The sequence below is a fragment of the Carassius carassius genome, chromosome 15 (genome assembly GCF_963082965.1).
Source record: "Carassius carassius chromosome 15, fCarCar2.1, whole genome shotgun sequence".
NCBI lineage: Eukaryota > Metazoa > Chordata > Actinopteri > Cypriniformes > Cyprinidae > Carassius > Carassius carassius.
The window spans coordinates 14899730-14921825 of NC_081769.1; the positions used below are offsets into that span (position 1 = coordinate 14899730).

Below are 22096 nucleotides of genomic sequence, written 5' to 3' on the forward strand. Positions count from 1 at the left end.
TTCAGCAGGTTAAAATAATATCCAAGCTTTATGCTTGATTTATTTGTAAAACATTAACCTCAAAACCTTTTTAGCTTTCTCTTTCTGCAAATTGTATGGTGTAGCAATATAACATTACCCAAAATACTATCAAACACTTCAATGCAGCTCCATTCTTCATGAAAAATGGATAAAAAGGCGCTTAGGAAACACAAAACTCAAAAAAATGATTTACGATCTGCTAAATGCTGGCCAAATAACCGAGATGTTGATTCGCACAGGACTAATATTATCATAGGACCACAGACAACCTCCACAATTATTACAAATGACTGGAGGTCACCAGGTGACTAACCCAGTGCGAATAGGGCTTAAGATTTAATAAATGCATTTTCATTGTTACTTCATGTTAATGTAGTTACCTTATGTTAATAAACCATATTTTAAAGGGTTAGTCCACCAGAAAATGAAAATTAAGCTGTGTTTACTTGCCTCAGAGGCATCCTAGGTGTATATGACTTCCTTCTTTCAGACGAATCCAGTCTGAGTTATATTAAAATGGTCTTTGATCTTTCATGCTGTTTAATGGCACTCAGCGGGTGTTGCATGCATCATTCCAAATCAAGTTAAATAAAAAGCAGCCATCAATAACTCCGGGGGGTAAACAAAGGCCTCCTGTGGCGAATCGATGTGTTTTTGTAAGAGAAATATCCATATTCAAAACTTAATAATCACTTTAATATACAGTAACTTGCACACAGGATGCAGCTCCAGGCAGATGACATATGGGTCAGCATTGTGCATGCGCTGATGAGTCTCGTGAAAACCATCTTTTTTTTTCAGAATCAAAGGAAGCAAAGTTTCCTTACTTTAGAAAACTTACTTTAGAGTCTCCTCTTGGCTTATACCAAAATCCTCTTACATTCTTCTTTACAAATCCTCGTTTTTTACTTGTAATTAGTGACCGTTGTTTTGCTTTGATCTCTCCACTGCATTTCCACATTCGTCACTTCTGAGCGGCGCATGCGCAAAGCCAATCTCATATGTCATCCGCCCAGAACTGCTTCCATTTACAACAGTGAGTGCACACTATATTAAAGTGATAATTACATTTTGAACATGGATATTTTTCTTACAAAAATGCATTGATTGACCACAGGAGGCCTTTGTTCACCCCTCGTAGCTGTGTGGGACACTTTTTTTATGGATGGGCACTTTTTATTTAACTTCTTTTGGACTGATGGATGCATCACCTGCTGAGTGGCATTAAACAACATGAAAGATCAAAGACATTTTTTATATAACTCCGACTGGATTCATCTGAAAAAAAAATGTATATACACCTTGGCTGACATGGGGGTGAGTAAATCACAGCCTTATTTTCATTTTTGGGTGAACTAACCCATTAAGTGTACCTGTGTAATTACACTGTAACAATGTCACCTTAAATCAAAACCAAACCTGCATTCAGGTCTAGCTTCATTTAAACCATGAAATGAAAAACTGTTCATGATTTACATATTTACTCTTTCATTCCGTAGTTTAACTCAGAAAAGTGAACACATTAGAGATGGGTTTTGAATGTCGTTCCCATGTTTCTAAATCATTTGTTTAAAGAAACTGAATTGAGTTTAATGAAATGGTCTTGGTTTCTCTCTCTCTCTCTGTGTGTGTGTGTGTGTGTGTGTGAGTGTGTTTCAGATTCTTAATCACTGCTCCGAGTGTTTTTCATGTTGGTGTGAAAGAACCTGTATGGATTCAGGTAGGCGAGGCACTGCTTGGCAAACCCGTGTCCTGTCAATTAGAAACGGAGATGCGTATTCCCATGTCTACACGGGAGACCAAAACAATCACCAAAAAGGGGCAGTTTGAAGCAGTGAATCTTGAGGTAAAGAAAATAAATGTCTAAATTAATAAAAACATTTTTATTACGCAACATTTTATGAGGTTCATTTTCTGTGTATTTCTTCTTCAAGATATTTGAGAGTAAAAGTTCAGAACTGAAATCAATCAATGGAGAGCCTCCCTATCTCAACCTGGCATGTGAAGTTGATGGTCAGAAACGGCAGACCCGTGTCCTGGTCTCCAAACACAGTGGCTACATCTTTATTCAGACAAACCAACCTATATACAACCCCAAACAGAAAGGTACATTTAACATGTGAAATTTTCAAAATGTGCATGAAAAAAAAAATAACAGTGGCAATTAGTATCCACCTTATAATAGCACAAGATCAGATCATTTTTTTGCATTAATGTTTAAGTGAGTATCTTAAGTCATTTAGCTGGTGACAGTCTCTAAACAACTGATCCACAAATCTGTTTTCCTTTTCTAATTCAAATAGCCCTATGGTGTGAATGATGAAAACATTTCTATTTAGCCTCTCAAATAAAATTAGTTTAGCTTGTCATTGTTCCATTGTGTGCATTTTACTGTGGTATATTTAACCTAGTTTCTGTGTGTGTGTTTCCCAGTTTCATTTAGGATCTTCACTTTCGACCACTCCATGCGACCAAAATCTGAGAATATTTATGTATATATATATGTAAGTAAGAAAGTATGGTTACACTTTATGTTACACTGTGCTTATTACATTCTAATTTTATATTTAAGGTCTAAATAATATTAATTAACAACATAGATTAGGGTTATGCTTTGGTTAAGGCATAGTTGCCCGTAATTATGCATCATTTACTGCTATTAAATGCATGTGTAACAAGAACAGTGTAAAGTGTTTTCAGCTAAAATTCTTGCCATCATTTATTAAGCAAATCAAGAAACTGGAGTGTCCTCTCTAACCAGCCTGACCTTTATCTGTATCCCAGAATGCTGAGGGGAACAAGATCAAGAAATCAGCATACAAAGTTTTCAGTGGCGTTCTGTCCAAGGACTACCACATCCCTGATATCTCAAAGTACAGTCAATTTCAATCTCAATATCAAGTTAATATCAAAACCCTGTAACATAAACCAGTGATGTTCATGGAAATAAATATTAACATGCTCTTCACTCTATAATGACACCATTGTGAATCTGCAGTATTTATTTCAGTCCATATCAGACTTTTAAATCAATCTTTCTAGACCTGGTGTATGGAAGATTACAGCACACTACAAAGGTGACGAGATAAATGCTGCAGTACGTGAATTCAAGGTCCAGAAGTTTGGTAAGTCAAATGAAACAATTAGATATGAACTCTCAGATTTATTCTTAATACTATAAATATCTATAAAAATAATTATTCTCTACAGATTTTCTACTGCATCTAACTAAAATACTTTTTTGTCAGTTCTTCCTAGCTTTGAGGTTTCTATTCATTCAGAGAAAACCTTTCTGCTTGTGAATGCTGAGACATATACATTCACCATTAGAGCCTCGTAAGTTCATATTCAGATCAAATAATGGTCTTAAAGGGATAGTTCACCCCAAAAGATGAATTGTGACATTATTTACCCATCCTTATGCTATTCCAAACTTGTATTACAACCCCAATTCCACAGAAGTTGGGACATTTTGTTAAATGCAATATAATCAAGAATCTGTTATTCATTCTCTTTAACTTTTATGTAATTGACAAAAGTACAAAGAAAAGATTTACAAAGTTTTGACTGACCTGAAAGTTTCACTGATGTAAATTTATTTTGTAAATATGAATGGTTTTTGATGGCTTTTTTTTATTATTCATTGAAAGATACACATATGGCAAGACCATTGATGGTGGTTTCCACTGTCGGTTTGGGATAAAAAAGGATGAGTCAGAGAGTAATGCTAGAGAAATCGAATTCATCAGGGGACTGGAAAAAACTGGATCTGTGAGTAGAAATCATAGTTTCTTGAGTCTCCAAGAAATCTTCTATACACATTGATCACACTTTATATTGTGTCTTTCCCTTCTTTAGGTGAAAGAAGGCCATGCCAATATTACAGTTAAAATCTCAGACCTCAGTCAAAAACTGAATTCAGCATTAGAAGAATTAGCAGCAACTCAGGCCCAGTTCTACATTGCTGTCACAGTCACAGATATTTTAAGTAATCATATTTTAAGATTACGTTTTATTGAGGTCAAAAATGCAACCAAGATTATCTAGTTAAAATGCTAAAAATTTCTTAGTTGACAAGATAGTTCTTAAACTAAAATGACTGTGCACCTCTCATAAGGTGGTGAGGTACAGGAAACAGAAGCTTTCCTTCCCATTGTTTTGAGCCCGTACAATGTGGATCTGTCTCGGACAACATCGTTCTACACACCTACATTCCCCCTTCAAGCAGTGGTAAAGAAAACAGCATTTGATAAAGTCAAATCTTTATTCTTAGGACAATGCATCATAATGATACCATTCAGTCATAAAGAATCATGCTTGCATTAATTCATAATGGTAGCTTTAATTAACATATTTTTGATGATTTTGTGCTATGATAACAGTGGTTTCTGTTTTTGGTTAGGTCACAGTCCGTCAGCCAAATGGTTCCCCAGCTGAAGGTGTTCAAGTGAACTTGCATGTCTCAAGCACCAAAGAAAAGTTTATTGTTAAAACTAATAAAGAAGGAGTTGCATTTCAGAATTTCAACTTGGAAGGAACTCCGCCTTCAGTTTTAGTACAGGTTAATACATCCCAAAAATAAACTTTTTTTCAATACCTACCAGGCCTACAGGTCTACTTTTAAAAATACTACCATATTTTTAAGTCCCAATAAACTCCATATTGTGTAAGCTGTACATTTCTGACCTATTAATTTCAACAGGCAACAGTGGATGGTTTCAAGTCAACAAAAGAAGTGCGCCCAATGAAATCCTCAACAAACAACTTCTTGCATATTAGTGTGACTGATAAAGTACTGTCAGCAGAAGAGTTTTTGGATGTTACATTTTATGTCAATGGTAATCCAGAAGATGGGCAAATATATTATATGGTAAGTAATGTATTGCAATTATGAAGTGAATTTCCATTACATCTGATAAAACAGTTTTGCTTTGTATTCCAGTATTTTAATTCATTTTATGTATTTATTTATTCTGCATTAACTTCACAATTTGTTAAAGATATGCTTAAAAATAACAAAGTATATTCTCTGAAAACAATAATGTCACACACACTTGCTTCTCTAGCACATTTATATAATTTAAGCATGTTAAAATACACAATGAACAAAATTATAAACGCAACACTTCTGTTTTTGCAACCATTTATCACGAGCTGAACTCAAAGGTCTAAGACATATTCTATGTATACAAAAGGACTATTTCTCTCAAATATTGTTCACAAATCTGTCTAAATCAGCACTTCTCCTTTGCCAAGATAATCCATCCACTGCACAGGTGTGGAATATCAAGATGCTGATTAGATAGCATGAATAATACACAGGTGTGCCTTAGGCTGGCCACAATAAAACGCCACTCTAAAATGTGCAGTTTTATTGTACTGGGAGGTCCAGGGGGGTCCGAAAACCAGTCAGTATCTGGTGTGATCAGTGATCAGTTGATCAGGTTGTTGACTGTGGCCTGTGGAGTGTTGGTCCACTCCTCTTCAATGACTGTGCAAAGTTTCTGGATATTAGCAGGAACTGGAAAAAGCTTTCATATACACCAATCCAGAGCATCCAAAATATGCTCAATGGGTGACATGGCCAGTGAGTATGCTGGCCATGCAATAACTGGGATGTTTTCAGCTTCCAGGAAATTGTGTACAGATCATTGCAACATGGGGCTGTGCATTATCATGCTGCAACATGAGGTGATGGTCGTGGATGAATGGCACATCTATGGGCCTCAGGATCTCGTCACAGTCTCTCTGTGCATTCAAAATGCCATCAATAAAATGCACCTGTATTCGCTGTCCATAACATACACCTGCCATACCATAACCCCACCGCCACCATGGGCCACTCGATCCACAACGTTGACATCAGCAAACCGCACACCCATACACACTGTCTGCCATCTGCCCTGTACAGTGAAAACCGGGATTCACTCTGGAAGAGAACACCTGTCCAAAGTGCCGGACACCATCGAATGTGAGCATTTGCCCACTCAAGTCGGTTACGACAACAATGAGACCCTGATGAAGACAACAAGCATGCACATGAGCTTCCCTTAGATGGTTTCTGACAGTTTGTGCAGAAATTCTTTGGTTATGCAAACTGATTGTAGCAGCAGCTATCTGGGTGGCTGGTCTCAGATGATCTTGGAGGTGAAGATGCTGGATGTGGAGGTCCTGGGCTGGTGTGGTTACACGTGGTCTCTGGTTGTGATGCTGGTTGGATGTACTGCCAAATTCTCTGAAACTTCTTTGGAGATGGCTTATGGTAGAGAACTAACATTCAATTCATGGGCAACAGCAGTCAGAAGACATTCCTGCAGTCATGCTCCCTCAAAATTTGTGACATCTGTGATATTGTGCTGTGTGATAAAACTGCACATTTTAAAGTGGCCTTTTATTGTGGCCAGCCTAAGGCACACCTGTGCAATAATAATGCTGTCTAATCATCATCTTGATATGCCACACCTTGGAGGTGGATGGATTATCTCTGCAAAGAAGAAGTGCTTACTAACACAGATTTAGACAGATTTGTGAACAATATTTGAGAGAAATAGGCCTTTTGTGTACATAGAAAAAGTCTTAGATCTTTGAGTTCAGCTCATGAAAAATAGGAGCAAAAACAAAAGTGTTGCGTTTATAATTTTGTTCAGTGTATTTTTACTGGACAAAAATATCATTAAGTAACTGATTAAGTTTTTGTAGTAATGTTTTATAAACATGACAACTATTTTGAAATGTGTGTGTCTCTTCAGATTCTCAGTAGAGGCATGCTGAGATCAGCAAGCTCTGTTGCATCAGGTTCTGTGGTAAAAATATCCATCCGTATTGGTCCAGAGATGATCCCGTCCTTCAGACTGATCGCCTATTACTATGACACAAATGGTGACTCCATTGCAAACTCAGTATGGGTAGATGTAGAAGACAAGTGTGAGGGAAAGGTACACATTTCACATTTTAACAGTTTTTTGTAAGTTTATAATATTCAGTATAGTAAAAAAAGACAAATGTTTACAGTTCTGCTGTCCCCTCTCCTATTTAGCTTGAGGTAAAACTGCATGACAATCATAATTATCAACCAGATGATATCGCTGAGCTTGACATTGACGTAGGAACGCAGAAGAATGCAAAAGTGGCCTTACTAGTTGTGGACAAAGCCATTTACGCCCTGGGTGCTCAAAACAAACTGACTCCAAAACAGGTGTGTTTTTCAGTCAAAAGTTTAGACCAAATAGACATATACTGTATAAAAAATGGATATTGAATCTTTTGATCTGCTCTTGAGTTCTTTTACTGTATCCCATTTTCCTGTGTGAAGGTTTTCACCCTCATGCAGTCTTATGATCTGGGGTGTTCATATGGTGGTGGAGAGAACGCAGCTGCTGTTTTTAATGATGCTGGTCTGGCCTTCATCTCCCACTCAACCTCATTTCGTTCAATGATGAGAAAAGGTACCAAATAATGCTCAAGAAACAATCAGACTCGTTTTACTGGGCTCATCATCTGTACATGAAAGAGCTGTTAAAATATCCAATTAATATTTTCAAATTCATTCTGCATCTAGGGTTCAGCTGCGAGGCTGGTTTTAGACGCAACAAACGTTCTATAGATGTTCAAGCAGAAATGGCTAAAAAAGGTATAGTATTGTCAGTATTAATATTTGTTTACCTTTTGCATTAATTCTCATAGCTTGTGTTTTGGTAATTTAAAGGTGCATTTAAAGGTGCACTCAGTATTTATATATTTAATTTGTCAATATGGAGACATTTTGGAGCTTTTTTAGCCATGTATTATAATCAGATTGAGAACTTACACCAGCTTTGACCTGGTTTTGCTCTTGAAGATGTCCAATTACTGTCAGTTTCTCCTGCTCATCACTTTTGTTGTGTAGAAGCTGCATTTAAGAAAGCAGAATTGCAGAAATGCTGTCGCCATGGCTTTACCCTGATTCCTATGAAGTTTACTTGTGAGGAACGAGCGAAAAGAGTGGGCAAGACGGAAAGCAAAGAATGTGTGAAAGTCTTCCAAGAGTGCTGTGAGTTTGCAACCAAGTTAAGAGACAAAAAGAGGAGAGAGGACCAAAGAACAGGGCATGGCAGAAGTAAGTATAACATCTTAATAAAAATCATGCACGAATCAGTAATCAGTGCATTGAATCCATCTGATTTTTCTTCCCACAAATGATTCTCCATTATTACATTCCCACAGCTGTTAATTCTAATGAAGTCGAGGATTTCTCCGACTTTGGGATAGAAACAATTCGCAGATATTTCCCTCCAAGCTTTGAGTTTAATCAGATTGATGTGAAAGAAAAAGTTAGGTGAGTAGGTTCTCTGCATGTAATTATACATTATACGGGTTTGTTTATCTGCATAAAATATTAAAGTCTAAAGTCTAATAATTTTGTAAATACAATTAAAAAAAAAAATTGTTCAAGTGAAACACATACAATTATAAAAATGTTAAAGTCTCCTTTGGATTTCCATTAAAACAGTGTAAAGATTTTCAAAGTTCTTGAATAATGGTTTTAATTGCATAAAGTCTTTCTTCCAGGCACAAAATCCATTTACAACACTCTATTACAACATGGGAGATCCAGTCTCTCAGTTTTTCTCCATCCCATGGTAATTTTCCTTCTCACTGCTATCACATTTAATTTAAATCCACCAAAGTACTAAACATTTACTTTTATTGTTTGCAGGTTTTTGTGTGGCGGAGCCAATTGATCTTACTGTATTTAAGTCATTGTTTATTTCCCTGAGGCTTCCCTATTCAGTTAAACGCTTTGAGCAACTGTCTATAGTTGCAGTGATTTTTAATTATGGCAAGATGGAAAGGGAGGTTTGTTCAAAATAATTTTTTTCATTTTTTTTAAATACCACTTTAGTAATAATTACTGCTGTATGCATTTACAGTAATGCATAAAAAATGTACTTATTATAAATTTATATTTATAACAATTAAAATGTAGCTTTCAACCTGTAAAAGGTTGTTACCTGAAGTAATATATTTCTGCCTGTCCATTAAAAATTACTTCATTGGTGTAGTAAGGTTGGTTCAGTCATATTATGTCACATTGTTAATTAAATAACCAGTTAATTTAAAGTAATCATAACATTATTTGTTATATTATACACTGTTATACAGTACAGTAGATTCATGATTACTAAGATTAATATATTCTTCATCCCTTTCCTGGTCAGCTCGTTGTGCAAATGCAACAAGTGGAAGGTCTTTGTTCACCGGGATCAGCATCCTCCTCTTCTGCTGTCCGAATCAGTCTGGAGCCACAGTCCTCTCAAACTGTGACTTTCCCTGCTGTTCCCATGAAAATAGGTGAAATCCCTATCATTATTGAACTTTATGAAGTTGAAGAAGAAGAAAAATTGAGAGTGGATGCCATTCAAAAGACGCTCCTGGTCATGGTAAGGGGAATCGGAAATGTATCTCATATATTTTCAGTGATTCTTATATCTATCTTTTGTCTTTTTTTCTCATGTCTCAGAATGAAGGAGTGGAAATGAGAGAAGAGCTGACGTATTTTATTAATCTGGATGGTGAGATTGTTTGCTGTCATTCAGTTGCCCATTTAATTTACTACATATTGATATCTGACCAAGTCTGCGACATAGTAACCTCACAATGTATAAAAACCTGAATTCTGCTCATCAGGTAGAAGTGACCGGCGCTTCTTTATCAATGGATTTTTCCCGAATAACACAGTTCCTGAAACAGATGTCAACCTGTTTGTCAAACTAGAAGGTCAGAAAGCAACATGTTTAAAAAAGTTTTTGTGAATGCTTTCAAATTCTCCATTACTGATAATCCTTATGTAACTTAATTTATTGGTCATGGTCATGGTCAAGCCTAATAATATTTATTATGAAGTTCTCTTAAAATAAACTGAATTTTTTTTTTGAATGCAGACGAAGCATTTGCCAAGTCCACTGCTGTTCCATTACTCTCATCATCCAAAGTGGAAAATCTGATCCGGGCTCCTAAAGGCTGTGGAGAGCAGACGATGATCTTTATGTCTCCTACTGCCTTATCAATCCGCTACCTGGACAAAAGCCAACGTTGGATGGAACTGGAAGCAGGAGCCAGAGACAAAGCACTGGATTTCATTGAGCAAGGTTTATTAAATCTGCATGCCACATAAGAAATTAAAATTTAAAAAAAAAGTATAAAATTGTATACAATAGACCATGGTCAGGGTAGATGAGTCTGTGAGCTGGCATTACTATTAATTCATATTTTGTCTTTCCTGACCAAGGCCTATGATTTAACACAATTTTAATGTGTCAGGTGATACCCTGCTCTGACTTTTTATTCTGGCAGCATATGAACGGATTTTAACATTCAAAAAGCCTGATGGATCCTATGGAGCTTGGCTAAACTATCCAACAAGTACCTGGTAAAAATGCCAACAATATGCAGTCATATAATGGGACTTGTTTTGTGCTGCACTTGCCTCATCCAATAACTATTTTATCCAATAAAATGTTTAGATTTAGAATCCCAAATGTTTTTAAGTATTAGATGGCTTCTCATTTCCCTCAGGTTGACTGCGCTGGTGGTGAAAGTGTTGTCCCTTGTGGCTGAGCGACAGATAGAAACTCTTGAACAGCAAGGAACAACAGAGAAGATGATTTCACAGATGGACATTCGTGACGCAGTCACATATCTGATTAAAACACAGAGCTCCGATGGGTCCTTCACTGATACAAATCCAGTCTATCACAGGGAAATGCAGGTCTAAATGCTTTCCATTATTTGTCAGTACAACAAATGGTTTTGCAAAAAGCTTTATCTTGTCGAACACTTGATATCAAACATTGCAAAATAGTATAAACAGGAATTGCATTCCTAAAATAATTGCGCTGATATTAAGTGTTTCTGTTGTAGGGAGGTATTGGAGGAGTTGATCAAGATGCCTCTTTAACAGCTTTTATCACGATAGCTCTTTATCGTTCCCTCCCTTACTTGGAAGAAGAAGTAACTGATGTGGTAAGAACCAGCGATTGCATCATTTACACTGGCATCAAAAATATTTGGCCACTTAAGCCACAATTTACAGAGCCACTAAAGGGACATGGTGATAGAAAAAACATTGAAGGAAAAATTATATTTCAGTGCTTTTGGGTTCACTTGTAAAACTTGTATCTGCATTCACTCACAAAAGCATTAAAAAGGCATTATTTCCATCATTCTCTCACAAAATGCTAAGCTTCTGCAAACTAACACTGAAAAGTCGGGAGCAAAGGAACGCTGGCAGAAAAGGAAGATTTGAATGCAGGAGTATTCGTAAATGAAACAAACAGAAAGCAAGAACCAGGGAATACAAGTATCTACATCAACAAATGACAAAGGAATAAAAGAAACATGTCCACTTAGGGGCTCTGTAAACTTCTGTGAAGATTCTGTTAGATTTCAAAATATGAAAAAAGATTGTCAAAGTGTAGACAAAGTCATGGACACTTTATAGTTGTCAAACTGTAGATGTAATGAGATACACTGCTGGTAGGACACCTGTGTGAACTTGAAATTACATCATGGCCAAAAAATCACCTTGAGAGCAGTTCAATAAATAAATAAATTGTTAATTTTGAGACAAGCTTTAGCATAATTTATTTGCAGATGCCACATGGTTTGCTATTTTGTATGTAGTGCACTTAAAATGTGACTTAAGTGTCCAAAGTGTCCACTTTGTGGGTCCACTGTATGTCTATAATATTCATAGAAAGCCTGTTATAGGCACTAATGTATGGAAGCACATGGGTAGCGATATTCAATTTGGAATGTAATATGCAAAATAACAATGTAATATGTAAAATGACAATGCATTTCTGTATTTACATTTTCATTTTCCAATACATTTGTGCAACGTTTGGTGCAAAATAAAAAAAAAAAAAACATAATTTTCATTTGCCATTTCATACACCAGTTTTAATATGTAAAATGAAAACTAATTTTAACGCTTTATAAGTTGCAAAATTAAAATGAAAATGTATTACAGAAATTATTAGATAGTATTCATTTTAACAGTTTTTGCTTGAACATGTTATACATATCTAATAATTTCTGTAATACATTTTCATTTTAATTTTGCAACTTATAAAGCGTTAAAATTAGTATTTATTTTACATATTAAAACTGGTGTATGAAATGCCAAATTAAAATTATGTAATTTAATTTTCATTTTCATTTTGCACCAAACGTTGGAAAATGTAAATGTAAATACAGAAATGCATTACCATTTTACATATTGCATTGTCATTTTGCATATTACATTGCAAATTGAATATCGCTACCCATGTGCTTCCATACTAATGAAAGAATGTTTTGACCTCCATAATGCATTCAGCCTTTTTTGACACAGAAGAAATATGTGTGTTTCGAAATGTTTCGTGTCCGGGTCATTTTAGACCTGGTTATGTATGAAGTACCATAAGGTGCCAAAAATACTTTTTTTCTAAATGTATCTGTGACGTTATATTAGTGTCAAAAAAAATTCAGATTTATGCATTATGCATTATGAGGGTTAATAAAAAGAAGAAAAAACTAACATGTTTTTTTATGCTCACTAGAATAAAAGCATCTCTCTTGCCACCAACTTCCTCCTTAAACGGGTCGGTGATCTTAAAAGACCTTATGCATTGGCCATTACGGCATACTGTTTGTCTGTCTGCCTCACTGATCGAACTCAGTCACTGTCCGCCTGGAGGAAACTCAGAAGTCTTGCAAAACCAGGTATCTTACCACATATTGACAACTTTATGGAAGTGTTGGAAAATTTAAAAATATCAGTCATTCATTATTAATATTTGTTTTTTTTCTGTAAATTCTTTACTCTCTCTTGCTCAATTGAAATGAATAGTGGAAGATTGCCTTGTTTGGCAAGATGATGTAACTATGCGGCTGGTAAATGAGGCAAAGACTAACCGTGTGCCCCCTGGAGTGGCATTAACAGTAGAGACCACCGCATACGCTCTCCTGACTGCACTTGCACAGAATGACTTATTAACAGCAAATGCTGCCGCATGCTTCTTGTCTTCACAAGAAAACTATGAAGGAGGTTTTAAATCAACACAGGTGGGGACTGAATGGTACCTACTATATGTATTTTACTCTAATTCCAAACAATATTTAAAAAATGCTAACACTACACTATTCAAACACACTTTAGGACACTATCATGGCTTTGGAAGCGCTATCAGAGTACGCACTGAGTATCCCTGAAGCCCCCTTTGGTACAATCAATGCACTGTTCACCATTCAAGGGAGGTCTGAGATGGAAAAGCTGACTTTGGACAAAAATGATAAAGTGGAAACGGAATTAAAGGTAAACAGAATGTACTGCAATTATAGGCAATATTTTATTAGCTATATAACTCATTTATATTTATGGGAAATCATGTGTGGAAAAACGATGAGGTTTTTAATTATGATTCTTTTTAAATTCAAATAAATGTAAGTTCAAAAAGGTGGTTAAATGACTGGGGCAGTGACACAAAACACTGACAGAAATCTAACAAAATTGCTTAAGAGAACGAGGATTGATGTGGGAGTCCTGTCCTAAATCTAAACTACTGTGACATGACACACACACACACACACACACACACACATAAATAGAGGGGTCCATATACATTGAGATGAGGACACTGAGCAGCTACTGTAATATGGCATGTTGTCCTCCAGGTGACACTATAAGTTCACAGTTCTTATCAACAGTGTTTCATTATGACTTAGATATTTAGTTTATCTGTTTATCATGGTATGACTTTTGTCTTTTCAGAGACTAGTGGGAATGGGAATAGATGTAAACCTTTCCGGTAAAGGAAAAATTAAAATGAAAGTAAGCAGTTTAACAAATATTTCCACAGTGTGCATACATGAGGTCAAAAATTTCCACAGCATTATTATTATTATTCTATTCTTATTCTGTTTTGTTACTGTAGGTGGCAAAGGCTTATTATGCTCATAAGGAAGACTCCAACTGCGCTGACTTGTCTATAAATGTGACTGTAGAGGGAAAAGTGGAATACACAAGTGAGTTGAGTTCCATGCCAAAATTCAGGCCTAATTTAACACATTTAATCGTATCCATATAATTCATACCTTATTTCTGTAAATATGCAAAATTACCTGCATTTATTCTTACAAATATATTTTTGAGGTTATGTACAACAAACTTACAATTACTATGAGGACTATGAACAAGATGAAGAGAGGAATGAGGAGGAAGATCTCCCCCGGTCAGCAATTGAGTGGTTTGATGCTCGCAGCAGACAAAAAAGAGACACTACGCAAAACACGCAAGATGAAGTGGTCTACACAGTGTGTGTCAGGTGAGAAAATGCACTGTACTTCTAACAAACATTTGTCATCTTAATTATAATCTGCTGTTTTGGAGGTTATCAGGATCATGTCTTCTCTCACAGTCACACACAGGGAAGGAACCTCTCTGGAATGGCCATTGCCGACATCACTCTACTTAGTGGCTTTGATGCAATCAGTACTGATCTAGAAAAGGTCTGCCATAAACTTATCCAATGATTATATATATATATATCTATATATATATATATATCTATATATATATATACATATATATATATATATATATATATATATATATATATATATATATATATATACATATATATATATATATATATATATATATATATATATATATATATATATACATATATATATATATATATATATATATATATATATACACATATATATATATATATATATATATATATATATATATATATATATGAGAATGGGGAATTATATTTACAATATTTATTATTATTATATAAAATGTGTAATCCTAGTCTTTATCCTCTGTTTTAAAGGGATAGTTCACACAAAAATGAAAATTCTGTCATTAATTATTCACCGTCATGTCGTTCCAAACCCGTAAAACGTTTATTCATCTTCTGAAAACAAATTAAGTTATTTTTGATGAAATCCAAGAGCTTTCTGACCATACACAGACAGCAACACAACTACTATGTTCAAGGCCCAGAAAAGCAGTAGGGACATCATTAAAAGAGTCCATGTTGTTCAAACGTAATTTTACAAAGCTACGAGAATACTTTTTGTTCAAAAAAAAAAAGAAAATTAAAAACAACTTCAACAATTCTTCTGTTCCATGTCATTCCCTGCAGAAACTGGCATTCTGACATAGAACCTGGATGTGCTGCGCCTTGTTTTCAAGCAGAGGAATGCACATGCATGTGTCATGATACTTTAGTATGAATGGTAGTGAAGAATGACACGGAAGAGAAGAAATTGTTGCATTAACTTGTTATTTTTGCTTTCATGGTTGGCACAAAAAAATTAGATTGAACCACTGATGTCACAATGTCCTTACTATATTTCCGTGCCTTGAACGTGGTAGCACCCTTGCTGTCTTTTGAGGGTCAGAAAGCTCTCAAATTTCATCAAAAATATCTTAATTTGTATTCCGAAGATGAACCAAGGTCTTATGGATGTGGAATGACATGATCATGAATTTAATAGTTATCTATCTGTATCTTATGATGGGTCTTTTTGCTTTTCTCCATTGTTTCTGTTGTTTCACTAACATTCTCTCCAACAGCTAAAAGATCTGGTGGACAGGTATATTTCTCACTATGAGCTCACACGAGGAAGAGTGCTATTGTACTTCAATGAGGTGAAATGAGTACAAACACACAGTCATAATTAATCATAACTCGCTTACATACAAAGTAGTTGAAGTTGTCTCTCTGTCACCCCTCAGATAGAAGAAGGTGAGGCATGTATAGCATTCGGAGCCAAGCAAAGTGTGGCTATTGATTTAGTTCAACCAGCTCCCGCTACCTTTTATGATTACTATGAGCCAGGCAAGCTATTCTTTAATTTCTTTTTGTATGAGAAAATTTATTTCACAGGACCATAACAACTGAACTTGTCACGTTTGATGTTATATATATATATATAGTAAATAAAGGGACTTAATATAAAAAAGCCATGATGATAAAACTGTCCTGATATAATAATGAAGAAAAACATGTATTTTTCTTTCACATATGATGGTGTGTGTGTGCAAAAAGTTGTTTTCTTTATCATGGACGACCTGAGTTGTCATTGAAACCCAATACCCATCATTTCCACAGACAGGAGATGTTCAGTGCTGTACAGCGCTCCCAAGAGGAGCAAGGCGATTTCTGTCCTGTGCTCAGATGATGTGTGTCAATGTGCAGAAAGTAGGTTCTCAGTAAATCATTTCTCATTCAAACAAACCCATATAAAAACCAGTGAGCATGTGTACTGTACACTAACCAATGATCATTTATTGTAGAATTGTAGAATGAGTTTTACACATCATGAAATATAATAATGTCTGTTTCATCAGGAGGTTGTTTCACAGAGAAGAAAACAATTGACATGGAAATCACCAAAAAGAAGAGATTTGAATATGCTTGTTACCACACCAACATTGAATATGGTTTGTGATTCCATATTTATACAAACACTAACAAAACCTAAGAGGGTCAAATATTTTCAATAAAATATTAAGAAATCGAGGCAGATCTTACCTTTTATTAAGCTTTTCTTTTCTTTTTTCTGACAGCATTTGAAGTCATTGTGGATTCAGTTACTGAAGAAAGCAATTTTGTGTTATATTCAGCAACTGTGACCGTGGTCCTCCGATACTGTAAGTGATACTTTTTTTGGAGCTTTATCTATAGTGTCACGTGCACTGTAGTAACGATCAATGAACATGAGCATTGTAGATAAAGAGGACACTGCTGAGTTTATTAATCTATTAGATATTCTCATATAAATTAAGAGTTTAACCTCTGACCCTCAGCGGGAGACTTGAGCGTAAGTGCAGACAGTACACGAGTGTTTGCCAAGAGAAAGCACTGCAAGGCTGAGCTAAAAGAGGGCAAGACGTACCTCATCATGGGCAATGATGGCCCCACCAAAGACTTAAATGGAAAGTAAGTACATTTACATGTATTCGTTTAACAGTCAATTAATGACCTAATGAAATGGGATGTTTGAATGATTTTTTTTTTAAATATAGGCTGAATTCCTGTCAGAAATTATGATTTGCTCCTTGCTAGTTCCAGAATAGTACAGAATAATATTTGATAGTATCATTGTTTTACTGAGCCTTCTATAAAGAAGAAAATCATGATTAATCAATTATTTTATTGCATTGACAGTCCTACATTTTACAAAAAGTCAACATACAAAGAACTACAACAACAATAATAATAATAATAATAATAATAATAATAATAATAATAATAATGTCAAATTTTTTGTAGAAAAAAAAATAAAATTATCCTTGCCAATATATTTCTTTTATGCTATTGGGGATTTGTGGGCTCTATTTTCTGTGTAAAAGTGTGTAAAAGTTCAGCAAAGATGCATCCAATTGATCAAAAACATTTATAGTGTTAAAAAAGATAAATATAAGATGAATAAATGTGACCTTCGCTGGGAAAATTAGTTAGTGTGCACGGCCTAATTTTGAGCTAGACAAAAAAAAAATCATGTTTTGAGAACAATTAGTTCCTTGAGCCTTCGTCTAGCACCTCCATTGCTCCAAATAGTAATTAAACATCTAAAATTATCTTTATTTGCATGTTTTCTAAGAGGAGTACCTTTTTCTCTGCTTCCTTCTTGCGCTGCCGCTTCCTGACATGAATCACACACATAAAGGCGCTTCTGATCCCAATACATACTGTATACACTGAATTGCTGTTATGTCTAAAGTGAATGTTTGGGGAACTGTTGGGGGGGAAAAACATCTCATGTATGGCATTATATTAGATAAGTGCAGTACATACTGTAGGACTTACTATATGGGCCATCTGTCTCATTAATGTTAATCTATAAAAGAAAGAGATTGCTGCTCTATATTGAACTGCTTTCTTTTCTAGTTTTACAGTTTTAATAATCAACTCAACTTTAATAATAAACTCCTTGATGTGACTTATTTTGCCAGCACAGGTCACAAATGCTGTTCTTTTGGGGGTGGAAATGTATCAACGTTTGCACAAATATATTAAAGGGTTAGTTCACCCAAAAAGGAAAATTATGTCATTTATGACTCACCCTCATGTCGTTCCAAACCCGTAAGACCTCCGTTCATCTTCAAAACACTGTTTAAGATATTTTAGATTTAGTCAGAGAGCTCTCAGTCCCTCCATTGAAACTGTGTGTATGGTATACTGTCCATGTCCAGAAAGGTAAGAAAAACATCTTCAAAGTAGTCCATGTGACATCAGAGGATCAGTTAGAATTTTTTGAAGCATCGAAAATACATTTTGGTCCAAAAAAAAGCAAAAACCATGACTTTATTCAGCATTGTCTTCTCTTCCGGGTCTGTTGTGAGCACGTTCACTGCAGTGTTGTGATATCCGGTTCGTGAACGAATCACTCGATGTAGCCAGATCTTCTTGAACCAGTTCACCAAATCGAACTGAATCGTTTTAACCCTCTTGGCGCCACGGTCGAGTTTACTCGACAAGATGCGGCACTGAATAAAACGGCCGATTTTGTCAAATAGGGTGTCAAATTTCATGCAACCTCCCCTGCACCAGATAGCAGACATGTAATACTTCATGTCTGACTCAAAAAAACGTAATGCTCCTATACAAAATCTTCGAGCTAGAGCGCATTGAATCAGTGCGAAAAAAAAAAGCGGAGCTAGTGTGAGACTGAGCCATTTTATCTGACCAATATTGTCAACGTCAGCGAGTATTGGCAATAGATTATTATTATTATCATTATTATTATTATCTAATGGCATCAATAAAGCTTCAATAAAGCCGCAATGAAGTGTTGGGACTTCTATTCGCGGACACTGATTCTGAAGGGGAATATCTGCATTCAGAAGATGCCAGTGATACTGAAAGTGAAAGTATAGCCCTTCACCAAGCACAAACGGTGAATCCTTTGCCTAATGTAAATGGTCCTTTGCCAAATGTCAGAGGTGTGAACAATGTTTGCTGGGGTCAGAGTGTTCATCGCAAAATTAGCAGGCGTGTTATTGTTGCGGGGACGAGGCGGGAGATTTTTACCGCGCTAAACATGTATATTTGTCTTCTGACCGCGCCTCTCCGCAATCGCGGCGACAGTATTGTAGTGGAGACTTTGTCTAATGCCACTGGGTATGTTAGACGAGGTTGAAGTATTCATAGGACAGTTAGGAGGCAAGGTGGGGAGTCGCACTGACACTGACAGTAGTCCGAGCTGTGCACACTCGGCGCGTGCGCGAGGCAGATCTGGCCGCGCTGCTCGTAGCAGAAGCAGAGGCGATGTGACACGGGGCATAGCTTTTGAACTAAACAGGTCTTGTCTACTTGTGTTTGTGTGTCATATGAATAATATATATGTGCCCCATACATGGAATCAGAGTGCCTGCTGCATGTAGTAAATTGAAAATCCCAACTGCTACATGCATTCGGTTTGTTTCTACCATTTATTAGTAATGATTTACACCGTTTGTTTACTACTTACTATTTACCTGAGCATTCAGTATTGTGCAATATAGCACACAGAAGGTGAGGGACATTTTTTGGGGGAAAGAAGTACTGCATTTTATTATTTAAACATGTGACTTTTCATGAAAATTCTATAATTCAAGATGGCCACCCCCATATGACGTCATAATATGCAAATTAGATGGGAAAATAAAATCCCTACATAAACATTGGGTCATTCTTAATATTTGTATAATTGACAGAAAGTCTCTATCTTTTATAAATTTTAAGATATAGCCTTCTGAAATTAAGATGTCAAAATAGAACGTTTTAGGAAAAAACCTCTGGCGCCTAAAGGGTTCAACTTTTTGCGTCTCCAATGCGCATTAATCCACAAATGACTTAAGCTGTTAACTTTTTTAATGTGGCTGACACTCCCTCTGAGTTAAAGCAAACTAATATCCCGGAGTATTTCATGTACTCAAACAGTACACTGACTGAACTGCTGTGAAGAGAGAACTGAAGATGAACACCAAGTCGAATGTAAATACCAAAATGTATTTTCGATGCTTAAAAAAATTCTAACTGACCCTCTGATGTCACATGGACTACTTTGAAGATGTTTTTCTTACCTTTCTGGACATGGACAGTAGACCGTTCACACAGTTTCAATGGAGGGACAGAAAGCTCTCAGACTAAATCTAAAATATCTTAAACTGTGTTCTGAAGATAAACAGAGGTCTCACAGGTTTGGAACGACATGAGGGTGAATCATTAATGACATAATTTTCCTTTTTGGGTGAACTATCCCTTTAAGTAGCACAGTTGTTTTCAAAATTTGATATGTTTAAAACAAAAAAATGCTTCTTGAGCACCAAGTCTGCATGTTAGAATGATTTCAGAAGGTTATCATGTGACTGTAGTCTGTAGACAAAAGTAATGACTGCTGAAAATACATAATTCCCATGACAGAAACAAATCACATTATAAAATTGATTAAAATAGTATGATGATAATATTTGACAATAGATCTGACCTGTAGCTAATGGACATGAACTGTTTCTCTCTCAGCATGCAGTACCTGTTGGATTCAAAAACATGGGTTGAGGAGAAGCTGTCGCCCTCAACATGCAGAGCATCAGTCAACAAGGGTTTCTGCAAGGAACTGAAAGATTTTGTGAAAGAGTACCAAGTTAATGGATGCAACATGTAGTCTGAACTGAAATTTGGGGGAATTTAATTGCTCAACATCTCACTGCAGCAGAAAATGAATCTACTTTTATCCTGAATTGAAAACTTGCTTTTCTTTTTATGCTAACGATTATATGAAGCTTTAGTCCGTCTTAAAATATATGTGCTTATAAAACATTTTAGAGTCAGTATCTATGAAACGATGACAATAACAACCATCATTTTCAAAGCTAAATCTTTTTCTTCTTTTGAGTATTGATACTCTGTGTGTTCAAGAGACCGCTCAGCAGATCAACAGTGACCACACAGATAAATCAACACACATTGATTACAAAAACACTTTTGATGCCTCTTTCAAATCCTCTCGCTGAGTTTCATGTGACTCCAGTCTTTAAGACTTGGTTCCTTAGTGGAGTGATTCAGCTTCCCAGCATAGGTGTATTTATTTTTTTTATTTTACTTGGCAGTTGAGAGTGTGAGAGGGGCTTCTGTGCTCACAGTAAACTCGGCAACATCTGCAGGCGAGCGGCAGGCGGGGGTGAATACATGTACAACAGCCACACTCCTCTGAAGACGAGGCTGAAAGGGCAGCGCGTCACAGAATTCATATAAAGCTAAGCATGGGTAGTATCGCCCACTCAGTGCAAAAAAATCAGACACTTCACTCAGAAAGCACCAAAATAAACAGATAACACTGTGCCAAGTTAGCTAGGGATGAAGAAATGAGGGATGTGATAGACTGACTGAGATAAGATGAAAATTTAACCCAAAAGGGTGGCACAACCAGTACTTTTCCACATACTGCCAGACCGGTTTGAACAGTTTTTTTCCCATAATAAATTACAAAACTTTAAAACTGCATTTTGTATTTAATCAGGTTATCTTTGTGTAATATAAAAATTGGTTTGATCTGATTCTTTTAAGTGTGACAAAAATGCAAAAAGAAAAAAAAACAGGAAGGGGGCAACCTTTTTCACACCACTGTATGTTTATTAGTGCTTGGCATGCTAAAAGTTAGTTTATTATGCTTCTTCGAATCTTTTGGACGAGAGAGGACATAAAGTGGTGCGAGGGTTGAAAGTAGAGGTGGAGAGGAACAGACCCAGGCTTTATGCTCTCATATTATTCTAATCTTGGAGAGTTGGTCCAACATAAGCAACATGGTGGGATTGGCCATCACTTCAATCGGGCTCAGGTCAATGCTCACCTTGTTTGTGCTGTCACCATTAAACTTCTCGTTACGTCTGAATCAGTAAAGCCTGAACAAATATGCAGACTCAGAAATGCACATATTTTCATTTGGAAAAAGGTCAAATGCTGTATTTAAGTAAATGCTTCTGCATCACTTTACATCATTTTTATATGCATATCTTAAATGTTTTAATGTTTCCAGCATGACCTTG

General features: G+C 35.9%; 1 protein-coding gene across 1 annotated transcript; it reads left to right on the forward strand.

Annotated features, from left to right (window-relative positions):
- Window positions 1-1232: 1232 nt before the first annotated feature.
- On the forward strand, window positions 1233-20875 carry c4b (complement 4B (Chido blood group)). Its single transcript, XM_059567524.1, has 41 exons — window positions 1233-1338; window positions 1681-1867; window positions 1956-2127; window positions 2455-2525; window positions 2806-2894; window positions 3064-3146; window positions 3270-3357; window positions 3672-3792; window positions 3880-4009; window positions 4139-4251; window positions 4424-4582; window positions 4724-4891; window positions 6771-6956; window positions 7058-7216; window positions 7334-7466; window positions 7580-7651; window positions 7907-8116; window positions 8224-8335; window positions 8569-8639; window positions 8717-8856; window positions 9219-9440; window positions 9521-9572; window positions 9688-9777; window positions 9942-10148; window positions 10354-10429; window positions 10576-10768; window positions 10921-11022; window positions 12603-12765; window positions 12893-13107; window positions 13202-13357; window positions 13814-13873; window positions 13977-14067; window positions 14195-14366; window positions 14460-14550; window positions 15638-15712; window positions 15800-15902; window positions 16176-16265; window positions 16415-16507; window positions 16634-16717; window positions 16874-17006; window positions 20574-20875. Exons 2-41 carry the CDS (start codon window positions 1793-1795, stop codon window positions 20713-20715), a joined length of 4962 nt encoding a protein of 1653 aa, XP_059423507.1. The 5' UTR covers window positions 1233-1338; window positions 1681-1792; the 3' UTR covers window positions 20716-20875.
- Window positions 20876-22096: the final 1221 nt, after the last annotated feature.

What these genes read in the sequence shown, in the direction of transcription:
- c4b (XM_059567524.1), top strand. Translation starts at nt 1,793, where the DNA reads ATGCGTATTCCCATGTCTACACGGGAGACCAAAACAATCACCAAAAAG. An exon ending in CGCCTTCAGTTTTAGTACAG is followed by an intron (nt 4,583 to 4,723) that starts GTTAATACATCC and finishes TAATTTCAACAG; the next exon opens with GCAACAGTGGATGGTTTCAA. An exon ending in AAGAACAGGGCATGGCAGAA is followed by an intron (nt 8,117 to 8,223) that starts GTAAGTATAACA and finishes ACATTCCCACAG; the next exon opens with CTGTTAATTCTAATGAAGTC.